Here is a 26,114-nt window from a genome sequence, read left to right on the forward strand (position 1 = left end):
CTAGCGGGGGGGCAGCAATATGTCCTCTTTCGAGACAAAACCAAGGTACAGTGAGTGCAGGACTGTAGCTTGCTCAACACCACTGGCTAACCAGTACCAGAAGTACAATCCCGCATTACTCAGCTCTCAAGTCCAGATGCTGGAAATTCCCCTTTCCTTTCCTGTCCGTCAAAGGGCGGCAGCCAGCAGTCACTGAGCCTGCTGTGCTCTCCCCCACCCGCCATACCTTACCTCCTCAAGACCCCACAATGGGGCCAACACACGCCAGCCGGAGCGGCCTGCCTTCTCCCGGCTTCAGCCAGCCCTCAGCTCAGCGTCCTCGAGCAGCAAGTGGTGTTTGTCACGGGCACGTCACACACCTAAACGGCTTTATTTCGGATTGAGGGAACGCAGGGACGCACATCTACAGAATAAGCAGGAAAAGAGAAGGCCCAACGTCGCCCTCGGGGCCTCCAGGCCTCCCTCCAAACGGAGCCCCGGGAGAACAAGTCCCGGTCCACGCCCCGCACAGCACCGGAGCCCCTCAGAGCCGCCCGGCTGCCGGGGAGAGACCCCGAGCGCGCACAGCCAGCCCACCCCGGCGCACTGGGCTGGCAGCGACCAGGACCAGTGAAACACGTTCAGTATCCCCGTGCGCGAAGCAGCTCCCGGTGACCGGGAGCCCCGGCAGGTGCCGGCCTGGCCCCCCAGGGACCCGCTCCTACCGACTTCCGCGTCGGAGCCCCTCTGCGCATGCGCGGCGAACACCGGTACCCGCACCCCGCCGGTCGTCCCTGGCTGTACCACTGTGCGCCCAACGTGTGGGTAGAGGCAAAACAAGGCGGCGGCTCCAGGTCCGCGGACCTCAGCTCCGCCTGAGCCTCCTCACAGAGAATCCTATTCTCGAGCCTATGAGCGCCCTCCAAACTCGCTTCTCACCTAGTTCCCGCACTCGATCCAACCCCACTCCCCCCGGGAATGTGCTATGGTACATGCCGCTCCCAGCTGATTCGGTGGCTTGACGAAACCATCGCGCTCAGGACGGGGGGAGTCAAGGTGCCGGAGGGGGACACGCATTGTTGCGCCAGGGGCCGAGCGGCTCTCCGGGGACGGCGGGCGCGTCCCGCTGCGGCACCGGGCCGGTCACTGGCACCGGCGGGCGGGCGGCGCCGCCGCACGGAGCTCCCCGTTCCCGTGCCGCCGCGTCCCCGCTCCCCGGCGCGCCCCGCCGGCAGGGCGCGGCCGGGCCCCCCCGCGCCCTCCCCTCCGCCGCCTCCCCAGTGGTGCCGCCCGGCTCCAGCTGACCGGCCTGGAATCCCGGCCGGGAGCCGCGCGCCCCCCGCCCGCCGCCGCCCCGCGCCCCGGCCCCGCCATGGGAGACGCCGGCAGCGAGCGCAGCAAGGCGCCCAGCCTGCCCCCGCGCTGCCCCTGCGGCTTCTGGGGGTGAGCCGGGCCCGGGGCTGGGCTGGGCGGGCAGGGACGGACGGAGGGGGGCGGGCGGCCGGGCGGAGGGCGAGGCGGGAGGGGGGCCTCGGCCGGTCGTAGCCCCGCACTCGGGCCTGTGGCGGGGGCCGAGGGCACAGATCGCCTCGGGGCGGGGGCGGCCGCACGGCTGTGCCGGGCGGGCCGCAGGGCTTGTCCCCCCCCGGAGCAGGGGTGTCTGCCCCCCCTGCCTGTGGCTGCTGCGTCCCGGGGGGCCCGGGCCGGGGTGGCGGCTCTGGTCTCGGAGGCGGCGGGTGCCCCGGGGGGCGGTGGCTGCGCTGTCCCCGGGCGCGGGGGGGTGCCCGGGCCGCCCGCGGCCCCCCCGCCGCCCGGGCACCGCGGCCTTCCCGGCAGCCCAGCGGGGGAGGCCCGGGCGCTCCCCCAGGCACGCAGGTTTCCTGGAGCGGCCGCCCCTCCTCTGGGGCTGCAGGCTGCGCTCCGGGGCCTGCCTGCGGCTCCTCACAGGCGCAGATGAGTAATGCGGGCCCCTGGCTGCTCTGCCGGGTGTCCCTGACACATCCCTGCCCTGCGCCTGGGGACGGGCAGCTCTCCCTGCAATTCGCTCAGGGCAGCGTAGCTAATAAAGGGAAAAGGCTAAGGATAAAAACATACTTCTTTCTCCACCTTATGAAGGAGAGGAGGTTCATTACAGATAAGGTCCTTGTTAGCTGTTGGCTGATCCCCTTTTAGGAAGAAGGAAGTAGGGGTCATTCCTTTTTGCCTAAGGTGAAAAAAAGGAGTAAACCAGTTCCTTGCTAAACTACCACCTCTAGGGTCGTGTCTGTTGAAGATGTTTCCATTAGTGGTTTGGGTATTTTTTTTGAATCAAATATATCATGGCAGATGGTATACTGGCAGATATGATCATAACGTATCTTTAGTGTCTGTCACACAAACATTAGTCCCTAATGTTTTTATTTATGGAAAATTCAAAGAATACGTGACTAAATAGACTAAATAGACTTGAGATTTACACTTGTCTATGATTGTACCTTCTTGGGATTTATGTTGTGCAGTTTAAGGTACTCTGGGGAAGTGGAGGCTGAGAGAAAAGAGGTACAATAAGAGTGATTTAGTGATGTCACTGTACATTTGGTTGGTTTATTGAAGTGGCAAGATTTTAAATGAAATCCCATTTTTGAGTTATGACAGAAGCCTGAACTGCAACAAATGCCATGGCCCTGTTGGGAGTGATCTTGCAAGACAGATTATAAATATACGGTAAACTATTTTGTTTATTTTTGTTTTGTTAGGCCTCCATATTTGGGCCTGATATTTACTGTAAAGTAGTGGAAAGCAGTTTCTGCTATCTCTAATGTAGTGTGCTGACTTTTGCAACATGATATTGATGGGAGAGTTGTAGAAAGTTGAAAGCGAACTTTTTCTTTGGGCTGAACTTCTTGGCTAGTTCAACGTGTTGTGATAATGAGAAAAAAATCTGGTGCTTTGTGTTCAAGGATCTACTTAATGGTGACAGGAGACTCTCAAGAAAACCCATTGCTTTCAAAGCTGATTTATTTATTTCTTTTTTAAACATGTTTCCCTCAAGGAGATATCCAAATGGTATTTTTTTGCCCTCCCCTTTTTTCCCCCCCTTCAGAATGTCATCCAGGCAGTGTTGTTTATTTGAATTATAATTTTGAAAGATAGCACTGTGGAAAAACCCTCACTTTTTCCACTGATACAATGAATAATCTGTTTTTCAGTCTCTTTAAGTATCTGCCAGGTACATTTCAATACACAGTGGCAAACTACATATCTATTTTTCCACTTTAAATAAAACAAACAAAGCCCCAAACTGTGCTGTCGGTTTCCAGAGTTGGTTGTACTTCTCAGTCCTGAAGAAACTCAAGTGTCTACATGACCTTATTTACCTAGGCCTTGCTAGTGCTTGAATAGATCCTCTGGTAGATCAGTGCAGACATGCCCTTCTCGTGAAGTTGCATTGTCAGGAGTTCTTAAGAGGTTACAGTTTTATACCAGCTTTCTGAAGAAAGTAAGTCATGATAACAAAAAGGCTGATATTCATCTGAAGTTGAAATTCTGCTCTAGTTGTCAGCTAGGGTTGTTACCGGCAACGTGTCTTAAGACAGCGTCTTATTTGTGACTTTCATGTCATCTTTATGTCTGTCAACTCACGTTTTGGAACAACAGGGCCAGGACATTTAAAGCTATGAAGAGTTCTGAAACTTGTAATTTAATGTAGTAGTTTCCATTAGATTTGTAAATAAAGTAATGTAGAGGAGTAGTATTTCTTTATATTTCCTGGTCCCCATCAGTCCAGTGGTTGAGAATCTTTTCATAGTTCTTCTTGAGTGAGCCCAAGTCATGTAGGCAGCAGAACAACTCTGTGTCTGTGGGTGAAACAATAAGGACTAGATTTTATCAAGCGTAAAAGATGATGCCTTTTTTTAAAAGCTGATTTTATGTGATGCTTAGCCAGGACTGTTTGTAGTAAGATACATGCTTTCTTCAGTAAGCCACAAAGATAGGAAACATGAGGAAAATACTGAAAGAAGCATTAAAATGAAAGTGAAGTGTGGGGTTTTGTGCTAAAGCTTGCCTATTGGTGAAAAGGGATAGAAGTAGCTCCTGAGACGCATGTTGATAGTGATGGCATGCAAAGAGATTACAGGAGCAGACTAGTATGTACTGTCGCATTGAAGTTGGAGAGGTTTCTTCTTTTGAAAGACTTGGGTTTATATTAGAAATTCAGATCCTGTAGGTTTCAAGAATCTCTAGAGACTGGAAAACTACTAAACTCTTGATGTTTCAAGATCTAAGAGACTGAAAAATGAACAGCAGAAAGAAGAGATTTGAGTGAGACTGCTAAGGACTTCTGAAACGTCTGCTTAAGGTCAACGGCTAACGTTTGCTTACCTTTTGTCGAAGATCATGAAATCCATCCTTAGACCAGCAGACTTGCCCTTCATTTTAGACTGTCCAGTCTGTAATTTCTGCTCAAGTAAAGTTCAGATAGAGTACTGAGATAATGTTTATACTTTACAAAATAATTTCAGTTACCCAGATAATCTCAACTGGGAAACCGCATCAGTATTCATGTTATTTATGAAAAATTCAGACAACTTACTGTTTGGAAGTATTTTGCTCCAATTTCTCCCTGTTTTTTTATCTTAAATTTCAGTCAGTTTTAACTATCTCGCTTTTTATTGAAATAATCTTAGTATAAAAATATTGGAAAGGATGTAGTATGCAAACTTTTAAGTTACTTCATCTAGTTTATGCTGTGCTTAAATTCTCGTTTTTATGATCTGCAAAAAATTCTGTCTTATTTTCCCAATTAACAGACCAGAGAATCATAGAATCATACAGTCATATAATGTTGTGTTTTTTTCTTAGACCAGTGGATTTCAGAAACCTGTTTGCCTTTATGGCGTATATTAACTTGGAGTTGAAGATTTTATAAATACATTAAAATATTGCTGTACATATTATATTCCAGTTATGCCTTTTTGGTTATTAGAGATGAGGCATGATTCTTTAATGACCTACATGTTGGCAATTTCCCTTTGGCTTTTAAAGGTCTCTATGAAAATTTCACTTGTGTGTAGCTCATTGGAAGACTGGGGCTGTTGCTGTTAAATAGTTATGTTCATAAAAGCAAAAATATTCCTTGTCTGGTAGAAGCGTATTCTGTGAAAGGAGTATTTTGGAGAGGGTAATGCTTTTACAGTTCTACTTGTACTGTAGTGCCTGCTGCTTATCTTTCTTATTGTCCAGACTGACACTATACCATTGCATTCAGTGCCTTAGAACCAGAAAAGAAGGAAATATGTTAATGGACATAAAACAAATGAATTCCATTCTTGGAATGGTGGCAGCCAGCAGGAAGTTGATTGAAAACACAGTATGATTAGTTTCATCTCATCTTAGTTCTGGCAACTATAAGGTACTTTAGTCAGCTAAAACTGATGGCAATATTTGAGGACATGGCCAGCAGGGGTTTTGCAGGATTACCACTTGTTCTGCCTTTCTCTGACACTGCATTCATCATATGTGTGATGAGACATTGTGCCCCAAGCATTCTGTGCAGGCCCAATTCAGAGTTCATTTCTGAATCTGGATTTTCCAGTTACTTATGTATCATCAGGCCCTTGCCATGCCAATCTGGCTCTTTTCTCAATTTTGTTTGCTAAAATTAAACATTTGATCGAACAGTGAATCATTTTTGACATAAGCATGATTAGTTTGTGACTGTATATCACCAAAGCTTGCTTTTAGCTTCTAAACAAACAGTGATTATATGTATGCCATTTAGAAGCCTCTTCTCTGACTAGTCTTTTCTTTCCTTATTTTTGGTGAGTAGAACTGTTCATTCCATATGAACTCTCAGTGACGGTCCTTTTAATAAATACAGACTAATCTCATAGGCTGTGTAGGTCATTGTGAATGCATAATATCTTCCTAAACCTAATTTTGCTTTTACCACAGTTGCAAGCTCACATAGATGTTCCTAAATGACACTTGAGTAAACTATTAAAATATGTATCTTTCCCTCTGAGAATTAGTTTTCACTGGGCTTGTGTCATGCAGTTCCTTAGCCAGGCTTTGACTGCCTGGCACATTGGATCAGATGCTGGAATAAGCAATGAATTTGTCAGTTTATGTGAGACAACATATGCGCTACCAAAGAGGTTATGGTTTATTACTGAGGTCTTTGAGTAATAGTGAGCAGTGAGAATCCCATAAGGTGCTTTGGGATAGCTGTGTGTGGGTAGAGCTGTCTGAGGACAAGGTTTCTCTGCAATTATTGATGATCAAAAATGTCAGTTGTTCCGTCTAAAATAATAAATTGATTTAAATCAATAAATTAATGACGCTTGTGTTCTAGGAAGGGTAATTCTTTCTACCTTATACAAGACCTAACAATTTTTTGTGAGTAAGATAAAAGCTTGTTTGCATTTATTAATTACAAATGTTTATAGGCCATCTCTCATAGCAAACTGTGGTTGGTTGGAATTTGTCTGCTGTGGTCCTTGTGCTCTATTTCACTCTAAGGTCAAGACTAAAAATACTTGAATGTTGTATTTTTTTGATGTTATACATGAACTGATTTAATGCTCTGTCAAATCCTTGGGTAGAAGAACTTAAAGCAGTTTATAGTTAAAGCCAGCATTAACTGCTGTAATAATACATTGACTGGTGCGTTGCACAAATAGAAGTGAAAAATTATTTAACTGACAGAAACAAAGAGTCTGATGAGAAATTGATTTATTTACAAGCTTTCCTATGAAGTGCTGCAGAGGATGATAAGGGGACTGAAAGTATTTGCTAGGATCTTAATTTTAGAAGATATTGAGAATTATGAGACATAGAGAAGCTTCTGTCTGGGGAGAGAGCGGTGGTGAGGAATTGAGCATTGTCATGTTCCCTGCTTGAACAAGAATATGCAGAATAAAGAATGATAAATTGGGATTTCCCTCAGTCATAATATAAGTAGAAGAGCATCTCAACTGAAATCAAAAGAGAAATTTTTTACACTTTTTTTGTACAGTGAGCAATTGCCTCTTGCATCCACGGTTGCCAGGTACCTCATTTTTGCTAAGTTTTCCGTTTGCTGCAGAAGCTTACCTTGTGAAATGGGGGTTATTGGCACTCGAAGTAAAAGCAGATGAACTGGATTTAATACTTTAACTGTAATAAGCTCTTTTCTAGGAATGTGAAAACAATACTTTCTTTTGCAGTACTAATAGAACAGACAAAACAGAAAGGAGATTTTGTTATTTAATGAAAACCAGCTGTTCTGGATCAGACCAAAGATACATCCAGCCCTGTTTCTGATTTGGGTGATAAGTGATGCTGAGGGAGTAAGCATAAGGACAGAGCAAGCATGCAGTGATGCTTATCTTGGTATACCTCTGCTTCTGGCAGTCGGACATAAGGTCGTCCTCTGTTTTATAGATTTATAGCTTAGTAGGTCTTACCTGTTTTTCAATAAATTTGCATAATGAATTGGCGAATCCATATGGACTCTTGAACCTTCTGAAGTCCTGCAGCAAGATGTTCCATAATTTAACCATTCTGTTTATGGGGAAGAAAAGTAATTTTTTTCCCTTTATTCTTGCTGTGTGATAATTCTGAGGAGTGAATAAATTCAAAGAGGTGATGTATGAGGATGTTTTATTTAAGAAGATCCAAAAATAGGCCTCCTTGATTAAAAATGTCTGTTAACTTATTCAGTGCAGCCGGAATTTGAGGAAAACTCCCTCTTGCTTAAACCATGAATTTATTCAACATTTTTGTATAAAAAGTTTTATAAAAATTTTCTAATTGTAAATGGGTTCTGTGCTAATTATAGACTGACATATCTAGCACCTTTTAATCTAATTGTAACTTCCTCATCAGTCAGAATGAAATTCAGTGCCATAGCTGCTGTTCTTACAAGTGGAACAAATAAGAAGTAGATTGTGTCCTGCTTTTTGAAGCTTTGAGGAGTTCAAAGTTACTGTGTCTAGGTCACCTTCCAAGTTTCTTTCTATCTTCCTGTGAGACAGTACCTTCTCCATGTCTTCTGTAAACTGTGATTAGTCAAAGGTGTTATGATTTAGGCAGTGCTGATGATTATTCCACAGTTAGTGCTATGAAATATCTGCCTTAATGCTAACTAGTAAAATGTTCAACTGTCATGTGATACTATAGATATTTTTTGTATGTTTCTTCATTTCATTGAAGATGCTTTGGGTTCTCAAAAGTTTCTAAGGGTAAGCCCAGTCTGTTAGAGGTTATAAAATAGATATTAGTTTTAGGGAAATACTGCTGCTGATTTTAATTGCATAAATTTTAAACAATTTACCACTTCTTTGGAAATTTGATGTTAATGTTGTTGCTGCATGTTGGAGAGCTGTTGAAGTCTCAAGCTGGTGGAAGCCTTGTGACCCAGTATTTCTTTTAAGGTTTTGAAATCAGTGATGCAAAACATTAACTAGAGGGAATGATCCTTGATGGATATATTTATTGGAGATGTCTGGTTTTGACTTGAATGTTTTGCTAACATGCTATGCCACTGCTGGATTTTAATTTATTTTTTTTAAATTAGGAGTTAGTGCATATAAATAGACACAGACTTTCTTTAGAGCCAGTTGGTAAAAATTATGAGTATGATATACTTTCTCAGACAAATATTGCTTGTATTCTTTGAAGTTAAAAATGTCACTGTGTTCCTGTATCTCCTCAAGTATGCAACCTTGACTGACTTAATTAGCGTTGTACTTCCAGTGTTATCAAAAATGTCTTGTGAATGTTGTTGGAAAGTATTTGATCTTGATTGAAACCCTTATTTGGGTTAAGATAAACTTCATATACGCTTTAGGCATTTAAATTACATTGATTTTTTCCCCCCCCTTTTTTTTCCCCCTCATTTTCTGACTCAAATGGGAAAAATCTTTCCTGTCTATTTAGTACAGACAGGAATCACTAGTATGGAGTCCCTTCTCCAGTTTCGGAAGAAGAATTGCAAATCAGGCTGTGGCTGCAGCGTGAATTGACTTCTCTCGATGATAGATCTGTGAAGAAACTTAGGTCAGAATAGCTGCAGATATTAAAATGACATCTCAGGACACTGAGAAGGCCACCTAAGAAAATACTGTTGAGGACACTGTATGCAATGAATAACAAATGATTTGGAATAATGCTCTGAAAATGAAATGTTTGTGTGAATGACCACAATGGTTTCAGTCTGTGGAGATGACATGAAAGTACAGAAGTACTGGGTTGGTATTTTTAGGTTCTGAAAAAATGCCCAACCATTATCTTCTACTTTAAGATGTAAATGTAATACTATTTTTTATTTTTATAGTGGAGATGGATCTTTTATTTGAATTGGTGGGAATTTTATATGCTTAAGGAGTGTGGGATTTAAACTTTTTTTTGACACTTCTTTTTGAGATCTTGTAACTTCAGAGTCAGACACTGTATTGTAATACCTAGGTCTATTAACTCTGAGTTATTCTTTACCTGTACTCAAGAAAATATTAATTGAAGAGTTACAGTATTCCGTAAGTTGGAGAAGGAAGACATTTGCAGTTGTGTGTTGAATTTGTTTATAGCATCTGACTAGTAGCATTGCAGTAAGTGCAGTAGTTGCCTGTATAGAGAAGTTGTATTAGAAAATTCTTGATGGATTTTTACATTTAATCTGTCATCTGGAGTCTTCTCTGTGGCAGAGAATGCTGCTCTGCATTATTTATGAAAGAATTGTAGGTGCCCTGTTCAATTCTGGCTGTTTAATCTGGCCACCGTATGCACGCTCTGAACTTGAGCTGTGGAAGTCAATGGGAGGAAGATACATTTCAGTTTCTAAATATTGTAATATTTTTATTTCATTAGTGTTTTAAGGGAATTTATTTCTAGTATGACTTTCATTGGTGTTATGTCCTTTAATAAATGTACTTTGGCTAGTGTTGGATTTCCAGTCTTTATTTGGTGTAAATTAGAGGCTAACTGGGAGTAATGAAAAATTTTGAATGGAGATAAAAACTGGTTTCCCTAAAATAATTTTAATAAGCAGTCAGACAAACAGAGAAAAGGAGGTTGGTTGTTGATTACTGTCTTTAGTTTTTGGCTCTTTAGACTATGTAGTGTCTAATGTTGGGTGAATTGTTAATTTGAGGGCCTGTCTTAGTAATGTATATATTTAACTTCTCCATGGTTGAATGTAGTATTAAAGTTGAAAGTCCTATTTAAATTGTAAACACCTGAGGAAGGGGGAGGAGAAAGCAGCACAATACTAGATCTGAAGCAGCATTTAGAAGAACGAAAAGCAGGGTGGTTTCATGATAACCTCCTAATTGCGCCCTTAGAAAAGCAGAATCCAAAGTCATGTCCTCATTGGCTTAATTGCTAAAACACAACCGTCCTTCACAATGTGACTGTTACTGAGATCAACTCTGGCACCATAACAGCAGCATTTTTATCTCTAATTATATGTTTAGAGGTGTCTCAGAGGAAGTTGCATATATAGAATAGGCAAAATGCTGTCATTTAGCGAGAGTCCCTCAGTACTGGAAATTGTATTGTCCTCTAACTGTTGATTGTATCCTGTTTTGGTCCAAGATAATGTCAATATTAAGGAGTCTAGTTTTTTGATAAATCAATTAACTATCTTTGAAATTTTTCTTTAACAAGTATCCAGTATTACTCAGTGAAGTGCATTTTTTAGCTGAAGCAAGGTGAGTTTTAGGTCAGGTATTGCTGACACCAGTTTGCAAGAAGAGGCATTAGTGTCAGATGCAGTAATGCTTGTTCATTGTTTAATGGCCTAGTGTTACCTTTTTTTAGTAATCTCCTTCAGTGAACTAATGGACAGTAATGGTTTCCAAAATTGTCCATGTGTTAACAAATGCTTGCTTATTCGTGCAGATAGGTTTCAAGTGTTCCCCTGAATTTTTAACATGTTAATCAATTTAAAATCTATTAATTTCTATTTTTAGAATAAACTTTTGACTGTGTACTTCTATGAAGGAGTGAAAGCATTTTTCATATAGTACGTTTCCATAAGGAAGGTTCTCTCCAATTTTAATTTGCAAGCACGTTAGTATAATTACTCAGTTTTTAACAGGGAAAACATTATATGGAAAACATCATAATTTAACTTTTGAGAATGGTCAGAATTTTAGAAAGTTTAAAATACAGTAGTACTTTGAAGCAGCTGAAATCTTAGGGTTTTTTCCATTTTTTACATAGATGTGTGGATGAACCATCGTCTGTGCTATAACTCATAAAGGGCTTTGAGAATTATTCCATATATACGCAGTAACTTCCCCAGGTGTAAATTCATTTTTGAGCTTTCGAAAGAAAGCAATTAACAATAATATTTGAACACTTGAAATATATTTTTCTTGGCATTGAGACTTTGTGATTAATACTTCTTGGGAAAGTAATTGAAATTAAACTTGCCTTGGAAATAATAATTAAGATGGAGCGAGTTGACTCTCTTTGTTTAAGAAAGTGGAGTAACTCTGCTACTTGTAACTCCTGGCATTGTCAAATACATGGAGTGCTGTGATACTTCTAACATACCTATTTTAGATATAATTCTTTTCCAGAATTAGTTAGCTGTTAGAATGCCACTGTATATAGTGTTGAATGTCACTATATAGTCTTCTTTTACTTTGACTGTAGTTTTGTTGGCATTAGTTTTATTTTGAACACTGGATGCATTTCTGTTTTAACTTTCTCTTGAGTACCGAGATTCCAAGTGTTTAGACATTGTGCTCTGATGCTGATTTTTTTTTAAGACATCTTACATCTGTTACAAGACTTTACAGACTATAAACTCAGAAAGATCTGGGTTCCTTTTTTTAGAAGTCCCCTTCTTGGCATTTAAGTTTGGGTAGGGTTTATTATTATTTCTGCTCCTGATATACTGTGAAACAGTCAGTCCATGCTTTTCCCTTTGCATGTTTTCATTCGTGAATAGTATATCCCTCCTCATTTAATTCCACAGTGCTTTAGGAGCCTTAAATGAAAGACTGTCTAGCAAGGAATATTTATGGCTTTTCTTTTAGAAACAGGTGTTTGTTTTAAATCAGAACTTGATCTAGGACAAAACTGACCCATTGACATGTTGTTTCCTGGGTTGTTCATCCAGAAGGAAGTGTCTGTGGTGGGCGGAAGAAGTCTCTTTCAATCAGAAGAGTTGCTATGCAATTAGAAGAGCAAGCACCGCCTGCATTACACATCTGCGAGTCTCAGGTGGTTTTGCAGCACTCTTTTGATGAAGATAGGACCCCATTATTATCCATTATTCTGTGATGCAGTCTCTCCTTTGACTATTAATGTTCTCGTGTGACTAATTCAGGAAAGACCAGAAATCTTTCTGGTAATAATTAACACTTCCTGTTCTGCTCAAGTGACTTGCAAAGACAGATTCACAAGGTAAAAACTAACCCACAGTGATATATATTATTGTATAGTAAACTGATGCGTTATGTCATTCTTTCAAAGTAAAATATAATACTGAAAATTCTATCACTTAGTGGTATAACAACTCTAGCATTACAGGTTAGAATTCAGTTACCTGAGCTGAAGTGCAGCTGAAATTCAGACAACAGAAAGTACTGGTTGCTTTTGAAACTGCTATAGTTGGAAACCCAAACTAAACAGATCTGGACCAGGGCTTTGAGAAATTCAAGTCTACAGCTTTCAGAGATTGTTGCAATTTTTGTGGGAAGTTTTTTTGTGGTTTTTGTTTGGTTTGGATTTTTTTGTTTATTTATTTTTGGTTCTTGTTTTTTTGCCTGGTTGATTGGTTTGTTTCCCCCTTTGGATCAGATTCCCAGCACACTTCTAGGTGCCATTGAGACAAAGTGATTTAGCTGCTTTCTTATTAGCATTCTTTCTGTCCTTATTATTTCAGTTTACTGATTTAGTGGTGAGTTTCTGACTTCTATTAGCAAAGTGTTTGTTGCAAACTTGTATATAGAAGTGCTTGTTAGGAGTCTTTATATTGTGATTGGAAATGTTGAAATTTTGTGTGTGAAATTTTTTATATATATTCACGCCCCTTCAGTTTCTTTGTAACTTTTGATACAGAATTATAAAACCTGACTTGACTTCTGCATCACTCATGTAGATGGGTTGTGTAGGTAATGACTTGCTGTAGCACAGAAGAATGCTCATATGTGTTCATTAATTTTCAGGATGAAAACAGCTGTAAAAAAACGTTTTCTGTCTGAACATGACTTTGACTAAGCATTCTAATAGTATTTTTGCTGGTATGAATATCTTAAAATTAGAGATGCAGTGGTTTTTTTTTGTTTAATTATTATTTTTGAGGACTATCTAAGGCCACTAAACAACCAATAAATATTTAAATCAATTTATGGTCCAAATGGATTTATACTCCTTTTAAGGCTACATAGTAAGATTTTGAAACAAGCGGAAGCTTCAAGGACTCATATGCTTTGGGTGTCCATGGAGGCAGCTACATAAGAGGGCAGGGGAAATGGTGTGCAGGATCCTCATCTTGGGCTTGATTGTTAGCTGGTTAATCAACAGTGCTTTAGTTTCCTCTGCTTAGTTTTTTTGTCCCTTACCATTATGCAGGACAAATTTTGAAGGTAGGTGTTACGTTTTTAGTAGCACAGCTGACTACTTAACTTGAAAAAAGTGGAGCTTTTGGAGGCACAGGCATTTCTTTAGTGTATGGGGAAGCTAATCTACTTGTTCAAAGTATATACCTGGATGTTATCTCTGTCCCCAAAATCAGTCTTGCCTATATCCTTAGGTTGTCGTGGTTGCAACAATGACATGAAAGATAAGTGTCTTCTACCAACCAGCTGGACAGGTGGCCTGAATTAGTGTTTGTTTTCAGCTGTTTACCTGTGGATGTTGTTCAGAAACCACTATTTCTGCTAAAATTGTGGAGCACAATATGTAGCAAACCCTAAATGTGGTATTACCCTTACCACAAAAGACTGAACAGTTCAATTTGTACCATCTAGAGAAAGCTGCAGATGTTTTAAAATCACTTTGATTCTAGCTGTATTAGTCAAGTGTAAACATTTTCTTTGAAAGGGTATAGCTAGCATTTTATCTTCCCAAAACAGAGTGAAATCATCTACATAAATTGACTGGAGAAAAATTATGCTTAGAGAGCTGAAAATCCAAAATTATCATCTGCCAGTCTACTGTTTGTAGGGGGTAGGATACTAAGTAAAAGCATTGGGAAGTAAGAGGGCAAGAAAACAATTTACATGAAACTAATAATTTATGTATTTGCTATTCATTAGTTTAATAGTTGAAGACACTTTTTTTTTCTGTTACCTGTCACTTAATTTCCCAGACTGCTGTGGTGCAGTAGTAAAAATGGAGAGTGACAAAAAATTCTGTGAGCTCCTTCAGAAGAGGCCTCCCTGAGTAAAGGATGCAACTGAAGAAGCTGCAGAGTTTTATGATTATAAGCTTAAAGTCAGGCAGAATCATGGAAACATTAATTTTTCTTTTTTATTTTATTTGGAGACTAGAGATGGCTGAAGAGCTACAGGCTGATAGTGCTGCTTGCTTCGTTTTTAAAACTCATTTTAACTCTTGCTTCTGTTTAGGATTCAGCATTAATTTGACATAGTTAATGAAGCAATAGAGTTGCAGTTTGCAGCTTCAGCCTGTCATGGTGGTTAGGTGGTTAAAACTTGCTTGTTGTTCTTGTGTACTGAGAAGGTTACGCATAGCTTGGATGAGAGTTCAGGATGAGGTAAAGTTTCGGGGCTCATTTGTATTACTTACTGTTAATGATCACTCTGCTTGCTTACCATGCCTTTGCCTAAGATTATCTTCAGAAATGCATAAAAAGCTGATCTAACAAAAGAGCCTTTGCCATTTGCATGCATGCAAATGAAATATTTAACTTGGCCCTGATTTCCCGCTGTCTGAATTAAATGAAATAAGCGTACTGGTTGTGATTTATCCCTTCAGTCTCCATTATTAGAGGAAAATAAGAAGTTGAGGCTTGTTCCCACACTTTCTCCATGTTATTTCAAAATAGGAAGATTGTGAGATTAATGGAATGGTTTCTGTGAGTGCTGTGATACCCTTGTTTTTGTTCATATAAATAAATCTAGACTATCTACTTTAAATACTTACAAAATAGTAAAAGCTACCTTGCGTAAATGACAGCTGTGAAGATTACAGTTTGCATTTACATTAATCTAGATCATTGAACGTGAAAAAGCCAAACTACCAGTCTGTGTAAAGGTTTCCTTCTCCTGTCATGGGATGAAGGATGTCGGATGGATTGGGTTTTTTCACTACATGTTTAAAACCCTTGAACTTTTAAAGCAAAACGTGCATGCTGAATTGTTTTTATGCTGATAATTGAAATGCAATTGCCTTGGGAAGTCTGCTGTGTGAAATAGGAGAAAGGCACAATGCATTAAGGGGTCTCCTCCCAACTTTACATCTGACTGACTCCCTTTCCAGAAGGTGCTGTTCTCTGACGTGTCAGCCACTGAAGGGCACATGCAGCAGCTCCTTTCCCCTGGAGAGATGACTAGTGCAAATTTAGTGGAGAAGAGTGAGCTACCCATACAGGTGGTCCACACTGCCCTCTGTAGTAGTTGCAGTCTTACTCAGGGGTCTTTCACCTGAACGGCAGTGGAACAAGAGCTCCTGACTGAGTTTCCAAGACACGATATGAGAAAGGCTGTCCACAAACATCTTCTCTGGAGAATAAATTTAGGCTGTGGCAAATTTTTGAAGGAGATAGGAATAGGGGAGGGTAAAGGATGTTGACGATTTGATTATTCCTTTAGTTTCCTTGTTGCCTTTTCTTCTAAGTCCTCACAAGTAGAAAAGAAAACCTAGGTATTTTTATTTTTGTCAAGGAAAACATCTTAACAGTTTTGGGTGACCTCATTTTCTCTGTCCTCCAGCCATTAAATTTAGTTCTGCTGTAGTTGCATAAAGGCTTTAGTTATAAATTTATAAGGAAAATGTCAACTGGCTAGGCGCAAAATTTGATCTCTCTCATTACATTAGACACTGCAGACTTCTCCACATACTGCTTAAAGCTCTAGAAAAAAATCTCACTGCATATGTGCGATTGAGTTATGACAGAACAAGGTACACATTATAGAATGGTAAGCACCAGTGCTTTTTACAATTTTACTTTAGATGTCAGGGAATCACTAGCATATTGGAGAGTAAAGTTTAAGAAGTTTGAGAGATACTGGTAATTTATTTACCTAAAAGAGACTGCTGATGGGCTTTATGTAGTTCAGAAGGGCTTCTCTTGAATGAATTGTATGAATTAACAGAACTTGCATGTTTAAAATGCAGAAGTGGACTGATGTCGATCAAGCTAGTTAACTTTGGGAGTTTAGATTTGTGGGTCACTGATTAGCTCAACAGATTTGGTTATGTTAAAGTTGTTTCCAAACAAGACCTACTGCTGTTGATAGCACATTTGATGGTTGACCTAACCACTTCACTAACCCCCTTGTGATTTAGCATGCATAGTGTTTAGTTAGTTGTATTTCTCATTAGTTAGATGCTGAGAGGAAATGAGATTAACAGGTTTTATTTATGTTTTGGCAGATTATTGTATAACACTTTCTTGTACTGCTGCACTGCTAAGATGACAAAATTAATAGCTAATGCTGTTTTATTTTAAAAAGAAAAGCTTCCACTTGTTTCTTTGAGCAAATAGTAACATGATTTGTTACTATTTGCAAGTGCTAGCCATGTGCATCTTGCATTTCAGAGCTGCCACAGGGAGACTGAAATGTAAGATAAATACATTTTTCATTAATACTTCAATTTGACTAAACCTAAACTTGGAACAGCAGTCATAAGAAAATATTTATTTGTACTTTAGGAGCACGAAGAGCTCCCAAAACTGGAAAAATAATTTATCAAGTTGACATTATGCAAAATTGTCAGCTGTTAATAAATCAGTGAGTTCTGCAGTAGAATAGTTCAAAATCCTAGAATGGAATTCCTTTCCAAAGTAATTGGGTAAAAGAAAAGTATGATACAACATAGACCACAAAATACTATGGCTAGTAGAGGTACAAATGAGTTCAGCTACAAAAGTATAAAGTTGGGAAAAATGCAGAGGAGATAGCAAATCAAGTTATATGTAATCTTACTGCAAACATAAAGGGAGATTTATGAATAAAAAATGCCCAATGATCTGCACTCGGTATGTCACTTGCTACTTACAGGAGCAAAATTTGAATGGTGAGTGGGTGAGAGCAGAGGGCAGGGTTGTTGCGACTGTACGAGCTGTGAGTAGTCATTTGAGCTCAATTCCAGAGGAAGCACAGAACAACTTTTTGTTGCAGTGGGTAGGTACTATCAAACTCCATTTTGGGGCACAAGCAGTAAGAAAGGACTCAAACTTTATTTTGCCTCTCATGTGTCGTTAGGAGGAGTGAGGATGACGCTGGAAAGCGTAAGGCTGAAAGAGATCTGTGAGAAAAATAGCTAAAATTTCTCACTACACCTTGGAGCATGAAAATGGAAAAATATTACTTTACATTGACAGAAATCAGGAATCAATCAGTGTTTTCAGCCTAGAGAGTATTACAGTCTCATCTTGCGGATTTCTCTTGCTGAAGTTGTTTTTGTATGCTTTCAAATATTGAAAAGCTTAAAACTGTTATAAACCCACCTGAATTTTGATCACAGAATCATAGGGTCTAATGTATTTTTTTTCTTCGTGAAAGTTGAGTTTTGATTTATTTACTGGGAAGGCCTCCTGTCTAGTTAGAGATGCCCTGAAAATAACATGATTGGGTTAAAACCAAAAAGAACTCTTAATCTTTCGTGGGTAAAAAAGCAAACGTGGTTCTTGTAACTGAGTGTCCTTCACCGAAAGTCTAAATGTAATAAATGATTTCAAAGCATTTAAACGACTTGTGTGTTAAACCCCATTGGCACTCAGGAGCCTTTGAAAATGTTAGGTTACCATCCATACTTACATAATGTGATCAAACAGTGATTGTAGGCTTTTAGGAATAAATCCAGAGCCAAAAATGTGGTAAAAATCTTAGTGGGGTGATTTAGGTCAGTAGCAGAGTCAGCATTTGATAAGCTTGCGTATGACTTGACCTAAGTGCATTTAAAATGTAGTTGTATAGTCCTTTTCTTTTAGAAAGCATGTATATGTTTAATATTGCACATGTTGGAATAAATAATGTAGTTTTACATATTAATCTTTTACCCAGCTGCAAGATAACAGCAAAAACTGTTGCATTTGCAATCTTACAGTTCACATTCAGTCTTGTGGTAAAATTTCAGAACATCAAAATGAAGGAATGCCGTAAAACAAGGTAACTAACCATAGCTCTGTCCGTAGTTTGCACATCTGAAAGGAAGTCATAAATACATGGTGACTTACTAATAGTTTTGAATATCAATATGAAATGTTTTTCGACGGCTGTGGACAGTAGTGATTTTCATTGTAGATACAGAATAACTATTAAATAATTTCATAGGGCAGTATTTTTTTGACTTCTTACTGGCTACTCTTTTATGTGTTTAATTACTGGCAGAAATAATACTGTGTATGTAAAAAAATATATTTTCTCCATTAGTAAGATGCATCACTCCACAGTAATTTATTATCGTTTCTGATGACAAACTGTTTTGGAAGAAAAACATTTATCAGCATTATGTTCACATTCTAATATGAGTGGGTTTTTGACAGACCCTGTAGCAATATACCAAATTTTTGCTTAATTTGCCCTATTTTCAGTTTGGAGTTGGAAATTACTTCTGGTGTTTGTTGTGCTTCAAAAAGATACAGTAATTTTTCTTTGGGAAAGTTGCATGTGGGTTACATGAGTATGCTTGGGGTCTACAAGTTTGAGGGAAATATTTGGAAATCCTAAATTTAGCAGGTCCATTCTGCTGTTGCATATTAATTCCCGTACAAGTTTCTCTGCAGCCTCATTGTACAATATGTTTAAGTATCTCATGGAATCTAGGAGCTCTGGTAGGAACAAGATTTTTCCTGATTAGAACAGTGAAGTAAATTGTTTGAAGTAGGGAACAAGACAGGATTACTGAACTCATTGGCTAGTTTAGGGTGAACAATTTTGATGATGGTAATGGAAAAAAAGGTGTTTAAAATATACTTAAGTTCAGCTATCCTGTATCATGAGGTTCTCAAATTCCCATACTTCCCTGCCGAATTCAAAGAAGAAGTGGCAGGGCAAAGAGGGAAGGACAATAGCTGTCATTAGTATGTATTTTTAACATTTAGTGCTATGAACTTAAAAGGAGTTTGGAATATTTTTGCTCTTGCCACCAGTGTTTGTCTTAATATATGCACCCAAAAAAGCCCCATAAGTTTCAGTGAGATGTGGATGCCTACACTGGATAAGAAATAGTCCTTGAGCCCAGGCAAGCTGTAAGCTTTAACATTCCAAGGTGTGATGGTTCATTCAGTACATTTTCAAAAGCCTCAATAACTTGGAAGATGAGTCAGTAATGAAAAAACCACTTTATTCCATCCACACAAATTCTGCTTTTGTAATTAAATGTGGTATCAATAGAATATAAAGTTTTCATACAACATAGTTTTTTATGGAGAAGGCTAATGGTTTTGGAGGTGTTCTGCCTTCCCATAACCAGCTGCTGAATTATTTGAGCCATTTCTGTAAAATCATACAGCTTTTTTTGTTACTGTACTGTAAATGCCAGAAGTACAGCTGCAATCACTGACCTTCAGCTGTATAATGGTAAGATAAAAATTTTGAAAACCTTTTGGCCTGATATATAAAGGACATTGCTTTGTTTGTCAAGGAAACTTCACTCAAGAGTGAAGACCAGAGTATTCAACTGGTTAGTCCAATTCGCAGGATTTTTATTTTTTTTTTAAACCATACATGTAATACTTCTGTTCCAACTAAAAGTGATGGTTCAAAATAAGATGCTCATCTTTAAGGAACAAGAAGCAGAACAAGGAAAGACAGATATGACAGTCAGTCCCATTGGCAGGTGGGAGGAAGGAGGCAGGTAGTTCAAAAACTTTTTTTTTTTTCCCTCCTTTTAACTGTTTTGTCACTATTATTGAGGAGGCTTCTGGACTTTGTGGTCTGAGATGAAATGTTCGCAGTGTATTACAGGAACAAACCCTGCCCACATTGTGTGATCAGTTTTAGTGTAGGTTTTATAAAGGAAAAATGAAACCTGTGGTGTAGTTATGGTTCTCTTGCACAGTACCAAAAGTGAATATAACTTTTATTCCTCTGAAACCACTAACAGTGATGGTTGTTTTGCTGTAACTGGTGGGGAAACTATGACAGATGAATTAGTTAAATACAAGCTAGAATTGTATTTGCATCTTGAAGCTTTAGGAAAGTGTTGATCACTGATTCACAACTAGTAAGAAAGTTTTAATAGCAAAAATAGTGTGAGATTGCTGGGGAGATGGGAGGATTTGTGATTTTTTTTGTGATTTTTGTTTTTAATTTCTTTTTCCCCAGAATGAATATTGCAACAGGGAAGAACATTGTTTTATAATGTTAAGGCGTTTAATTTCAAATGCAAGGGCCTAAAGAACCATGTGGCTCTTGTGTAGGTTTAGAAAATTGTCCAGAGAAAATTACTTTTAAGCAATATATATTACTTTGTATTCTTATGTTATTAAAACCAAGAGCTGACTGCTTGAGCTTACAATTTCTAGTCAGTTTAGCATTTCCAGACAGCAGGTTTCACAACATTATTATTATATTCATATAAATATACATATGAAGTGTATACATACGTACATACATAAATATATATGTATATATATAAAACTTATATTGAAGCTGTGGACCTTAGTGCTTTCTTATTAACTTGGAACATTTAATCTGTGTAGTTGACTTTAGCAAAGAAGCTGTGTTATCTCTTTTAAACTTTGAGATATACCGAAACAAAATCGGGTTATTTCTTATGTGATGTATAGAAAATGAAAAGCCTTATCAGTGTTTGGAAATTCCAATAATTACAATTCTCAGATGACCCGCAAATGAAATTTGGAGGGGAATATGATTCTGAAGTCTGAAAATCCAGCCCACTGAAAATCCTGAGCCACTTACCTTTTTAAAAAGACGCTGTTGAAAGTGTCTTTCTTGCTTTTTTTTCAGTTGGTGTTTTAATCTTTATAGAGACACTTAAAGACTTTGAAATTTATTAGTAGAACTGTTGGGACTGTCAAACCACTTCTTGGCTTCTGCTGAATTTGTTAAGATCTCGAGAGCAGAAGGGGGAGCTCCTGCTGAGGGAGCAGGAAGTGAATTGAAATCTATGATGATGTTCACTTTGGCACTGGTCAAGCATTTTGTGAATGACTCTCTTATTCTGTTTAAATATAGTAAATATTCATTTGATGATAATACTTCCCAATGTGTTCATTTTCCCATCTTCTGATTTGCTAGTTTTATTATACTGAAAAAAGAAGCAAGGAAAAATAACCTAGAACCTTTATAATGTGTGTAAAAAGGAGGCAAACAGATACATTTTTGTGTAGATTACTCAGATTTTTATTTTTTTTTAATACTGGAAAAATTTTCTGGGTTATTTTGCATATATGATACTGAATCCCGTAATAAGGTAAGTTACAAGATTTATCCTGTTTCTTTTAATGCAGTATTGAGCATTTCCCCTTCTATGAATAATGCGAAAGACCACCACATCAACAAGTGTATTTGGTTACTGTATGCTAATTGTGGTGAGTGGTATTTGTTCCCTGTAGATTTATTTGCAGACACTTCAGTCTGGATCATCGTGTAGTAGTGCCCAGTGCAGATGGCGTTCACCACAGTCTTGCAATACTAGTGTAAGCAGGTTGTTATTTAACTTGGATTTTGTAGAGCTGAGGGACGACCTTCTGAACTTACCAGGTGTAAGTCCTACTGTCCTACTGTGACTTGCCCATTGGTACTGAAGTGTGGTAACCTGCTTCTGTAATACATTTCCTTTATGCAGTAAATTCTCTTTAGTGTTTCTGGTAGTTCAGCTGATTCAGTGTTTACAACAGCCGAAACCCTTGTGTGCTGATAGTTTGAGCTGTAAAATGTTTCACAGATGTTAGAGTACCTGGAGAATTATAAATGTTCTGTGCAAACTAGCAGAGATCCACAGAGTGTGCGTTTTGTAACAGCAGAAAGGCAGTTAACTCCTGCTTGTGTGGTACTTTTCTGTGATGCCACATCATTTTGGGAGTGGTGGTATAACCTATTTGGATGTTAGACGTATGGTATATTTTAAAGTATACAGTGTCATAACATTTTTTATTGAATAAACAGTAAAATTAATTTTCTGGCTTTGGTTATGTGTGAAGGCCAAGGGGAAGTGAGCACCACCTAAAAAAAGATGAGCAGTCTCTCCCTAGCTTCCTTTGCCATTTTTATATTGCCATGGCTGATCTTTTTTAAAAACTTTTTAAGCCAAGAGCTAAGCTGAGATTTGGAGTCCAATCCACTTTCCCTTCGTAGGTCAATTAGACACACTGGAACAATTTTCCAGTTCCTCACAGGATGTGCTCAAGAAAAGACAGGTGGAATATTTGCTATTAAATAACCTCCTGTATTAGTGAACAGTATGGGACACAACTGGCCTTTCTTAGAAACTCTTTCAATTTAACCCATACCTAGCTCATACTGTAAACTTCTCTTGGGAAAATAAGCAATTTTAAGAATGCTTAAGAATTATATTTAAAAGATACTTTCAAAGTTGGCTGTAGTTGCATATGTGTCATAGCACCTGCATTGTTTCTTTTTCTCTTAATTCACTCTAATACCTTTAAGAAAATAGAGATTTGAGTTCTGATTAGAGTATGTTTTGGTAGATCTGACTGCCTTTTTAGCTGGTAATCATGTAAATAAGCAATAGAGTTTGATGTTCATGCCACTAGTTCAAATTTAACAAATCCTAGGAGTCTCCAGGTTTGGTGGGTGGTAGCTGGAAGTTCACCCGTGGGTAGGTGATTTCAGTATGTTTGTGTTAGACTGGGAGCAGTGCTGATTGACAGCATAAGGAATGGTGTACAGTGTTATGTTCTTTGTCAGGGTTAATAGCAGCAACATTTACAATGATGAGTGTGAGTTAAAATTATTTTCAAATAGTGAGTCCTTTAAGCCTGAGATGAGTGCACATTGAAATGTCACATCTTCAGCTGTGTAGTTTCTAATGTTCATACCTTATAACTTTGATGGTCTATGCTCTGTTTAGAAGATAACACCTAAAATTTGAAAAGTGTATATCCTGATGTTAGTCATGATCTAATACATTCTTTAGTTTGCATAGCTCTCAATTATTTACTAACATAGGAGATCGTACAATCTGGCATGTATTTGCTTGTTTTCCAGTCCCTTATACTTCAGCTGGTAGAATGAGTTTGCCTTCCCTCAATTTATGTCTTCCACCTATGCAAGCAGGTTATATATGTGAGGGTACTTTAACAGTTTCATGTATCAGAGTACTTAGATTGTAGATTTAATAAGGAGGTCAAGTTTAGACTGAGGACAAAAGTCTTCCAAGAGTTGTAATGAAGGTATTTAAAGCAAAATCAGGGAGGTTGCCTATAATGATCTGTGTTTCATTTTGCCTTTTTTTTTTAACCACCTCAGTGTCATTTATTTTTTAGTAATTGCTCAAAACTGGTGGACTGGCTTATTCAATCTTTGCTGATATCTTCCTCTTATATCCAGTTCAGTATTTTGCCTTGTTTTTCATGATGTCTGATAATGAGAAGATTTGGGAAGGGGGGAGTAATAAGTAAAGAACTCTGGAGAAGAATGTTCCTGTTTTGGGGTTGGGGTTTTTTTTGTTCTTGTTTTGTTTGTTTATTACTATGGAAAAGATGGCTATATGGGGAAAGATACCTGAAAGATATCTATCAGTCTGTTCTTTTCCCCTGATCTTTCTTTTATCAGTATAGCTATATTAACTACCCAATTTGAATATTTGGGAATGAATTGCTGCTGTTTCCTTTTAGAGTTTTGAGAAATACATTTTTATGTGATGTTTTGAAGAGGTATAGAGAGTTGAAAGATGGGAAAAGTAAGATAAACTTGGAATAATCTAGCATAAAAATGCCAGTGTTCCATTAGGAACAGACACTTGCCTGGTAGACCGAATTCAGCACTGGTGCTTTCGGTCTGGGTTGGTTTTTGTGTATTGTGCTCATTCCATTTCAGTGCCTGTGGAAGATACCTCATGATGTTGACTTCTTGATCAATGCAGTAATTGTAGTAGTGACCATATGGCTCTGAAAGAGAAGGCAAAGATTATATTCGTCTATTTGAAAGAAGAAAGGAAAAGCATCTGTATAATTATTAATAACATTTACATATTATGACTCAAAACACTTCTGTTTAATTGTATCCTTTTGTTTTGATGGTTTTGTTATTTACTGAGAAAGTTAAATGTGCAAACATACATATAGGCAGCTTTCCCATAACAGAGAGTTATTCTTTTATCAGATGTTTGTTTTGAAGAACTTCAGTTTTTTCTGCTCCAGTAATGTTTGACTTGTTAGACATGACAAGTAGAGCTCTGTAACAAAGGACTTTATTTTATAATTTTGATGCTCTGCTAGCTTTTGAGAGAATACATATGGCATAGTACTTAAACCAGACTTTGTTAGTGTGTTTTGTTAATGCTATGCAACAGCATTTTTAAATCAGTTTACATAACTTGTCCTTTTAAATGTTATTTGATGTGCACACTGCGGTCTTGGAAATGCTTTGAAAGCTTTTTTTTTTCCCCGTCATTCAAAAGTTCTAACCGTTCTAAGCCATTATGTTGCCAGGCTTTTTAAAGTACATTTTTGCCACAGAAAAATAACTTTGATTTTAAAAAAAATAATGCTTCCCTACACTTTTGCTGCACTTAAATTGAGCAAGAATTAAACATTTCCCCACTTTCAATTCTAAATCTAGCGGTTCAGGTCAGAAATGTTTCAGAAGGGTTTCCTGTCAAGGTTTGATATATAATTAGCCATACCTTTAAGTCAGGGGATAAAATGAATACTTTCTTGAGGTTTCTTCTGGCTACTTTTTTTCTAAGAATGTTCTACTGTTTAGTATTTATTACTGATCCTGTAGTAAATGGAATAACACAAATGGAACAGATTTTTGAGTGCTGCTTATCAGGAGAGCGTTCATTGGAGTGTCTGATCTGAAGAAAAAGATGAAATTGATATAATCTCATATTGTAAATCTCAAGATGATGCTTGTGTTGTCATAGGGCAATGTTAGTTATTACCTGCAGTACTCAGAAAAAATAATATCCTTGAGGAATTTGTGGAAGTGGGGTAGATCACAACTTTTAAATTTTATTTCTACTTCACTAAAGGCCTCATGGACTCTCTTAATACTTAGTATTTCAACCTTTTTGCTGTCCTTTAAATAGTAGGCTACAAATCTTCATGAAAAAGATTTTGAAGAGTTGGCAGGGGAATATTTGGTGTATGATTTTGCTGCTGAGATTTTTTTTTTTCCAAAGGAAGTATAGAGATGTGTATTCATGGCAATATGAACAATTTAGCCTTGGCTGGAGGGCAGCAATGTTGTAATCTCAGTTAGAAACCCAGTTGAATGAGATTTTACTTCTTACAACCTGACTTAGATAGTTTGGATGCGCTGGATTCTTTGCAGTTTAAGAATTATTGGAGAAGGCTTTAAATTGAAACTCTATCAGTGTTTTTGTGTCAGAACCCATATGTTTTGAAAGACTAAGGAGCTGCTTTACTGTGTATTTTCCATATTCTCCTCTCTTGTGTGTTTGTGCTCTTCTCTGGACTAATTGTCAACAGAGCACTTCAGTGTCTTTTTATATTTAAAACATAAAAAGTGTTTCAGTCATAGAGTTTTAAAAGGATGCTTTAGTGAAATTGAAAATATTATAAATCAGGATACAGCTGCTCCATTGGGGTGCATCAGCATATCTTTTGAGTGTGGAAAACTGCCAGAAGGGCATTGCACTAGTACACTGTACTGTTCATAAAGTTTACCCTCCATTTCATTTCAAATTGAGGTATGAACGTGTGGCTCACTAACTGAAGCATCATTTTCAGCAGCTTACCAAAAATCTTGAAATTATAAGCAACATATAAATTGCTAGTGGTGAAAATGAGGAGCCCAAAACCAGAATACTCATATTTTTCAAGGAAAAACCCCAGAAGTAGTTGTAATAAT

The 26,114-nt window shown here is 38.5% G+C and overlaps 1 protein-coding gene across 2 annotated transcripts in view; it reads left to right on the forward strand.

Annotated features, from left to right (window-relative positions):
* The first annotated feature begins 717 nt into the window (after positions 1 to 717).
* Positions 718 to 26,114, forward strand: part of ZFAND3 (zinc finger AN1-type containing 3) — a 134,227-nt gene continuing 108,830 nt past the window's right edge. The window contains exon 1 of one of the 2 annotated variants that reach the window (XM_017806778.1): positions 718 to 833. In XM_017806778.1, coding sequence (XP_017662267.1) covers positions 733 to 833 — 101 coding nt within the window. In that variant the 5' untranslated portion in view covers positions 718 to 732. Of the gene's footprint in view, positions 834 to 1,330; positions 1,423 to 26,114 lie in introns of those variants that run through there. The other variant, XM_017806779.1, reaches the window with a different exon arrangement.

The sequence above is a fragment of the Lepidothrix coronata genome, unplaced genomic scaffold, assembly GCF_001604755.1.
Source record: "Lepidothrix coronata isolate B3197 unplaced genomic scaffold, Lepidothrix_coronata-1.0 Scaffold16, whole genome shotgun sequence".
NCBI lineage: Eukaryota > Metazoa > Chordata > Aves > Passeriformes > Pipridae > Lepidothrix > Lepidothrix coronata.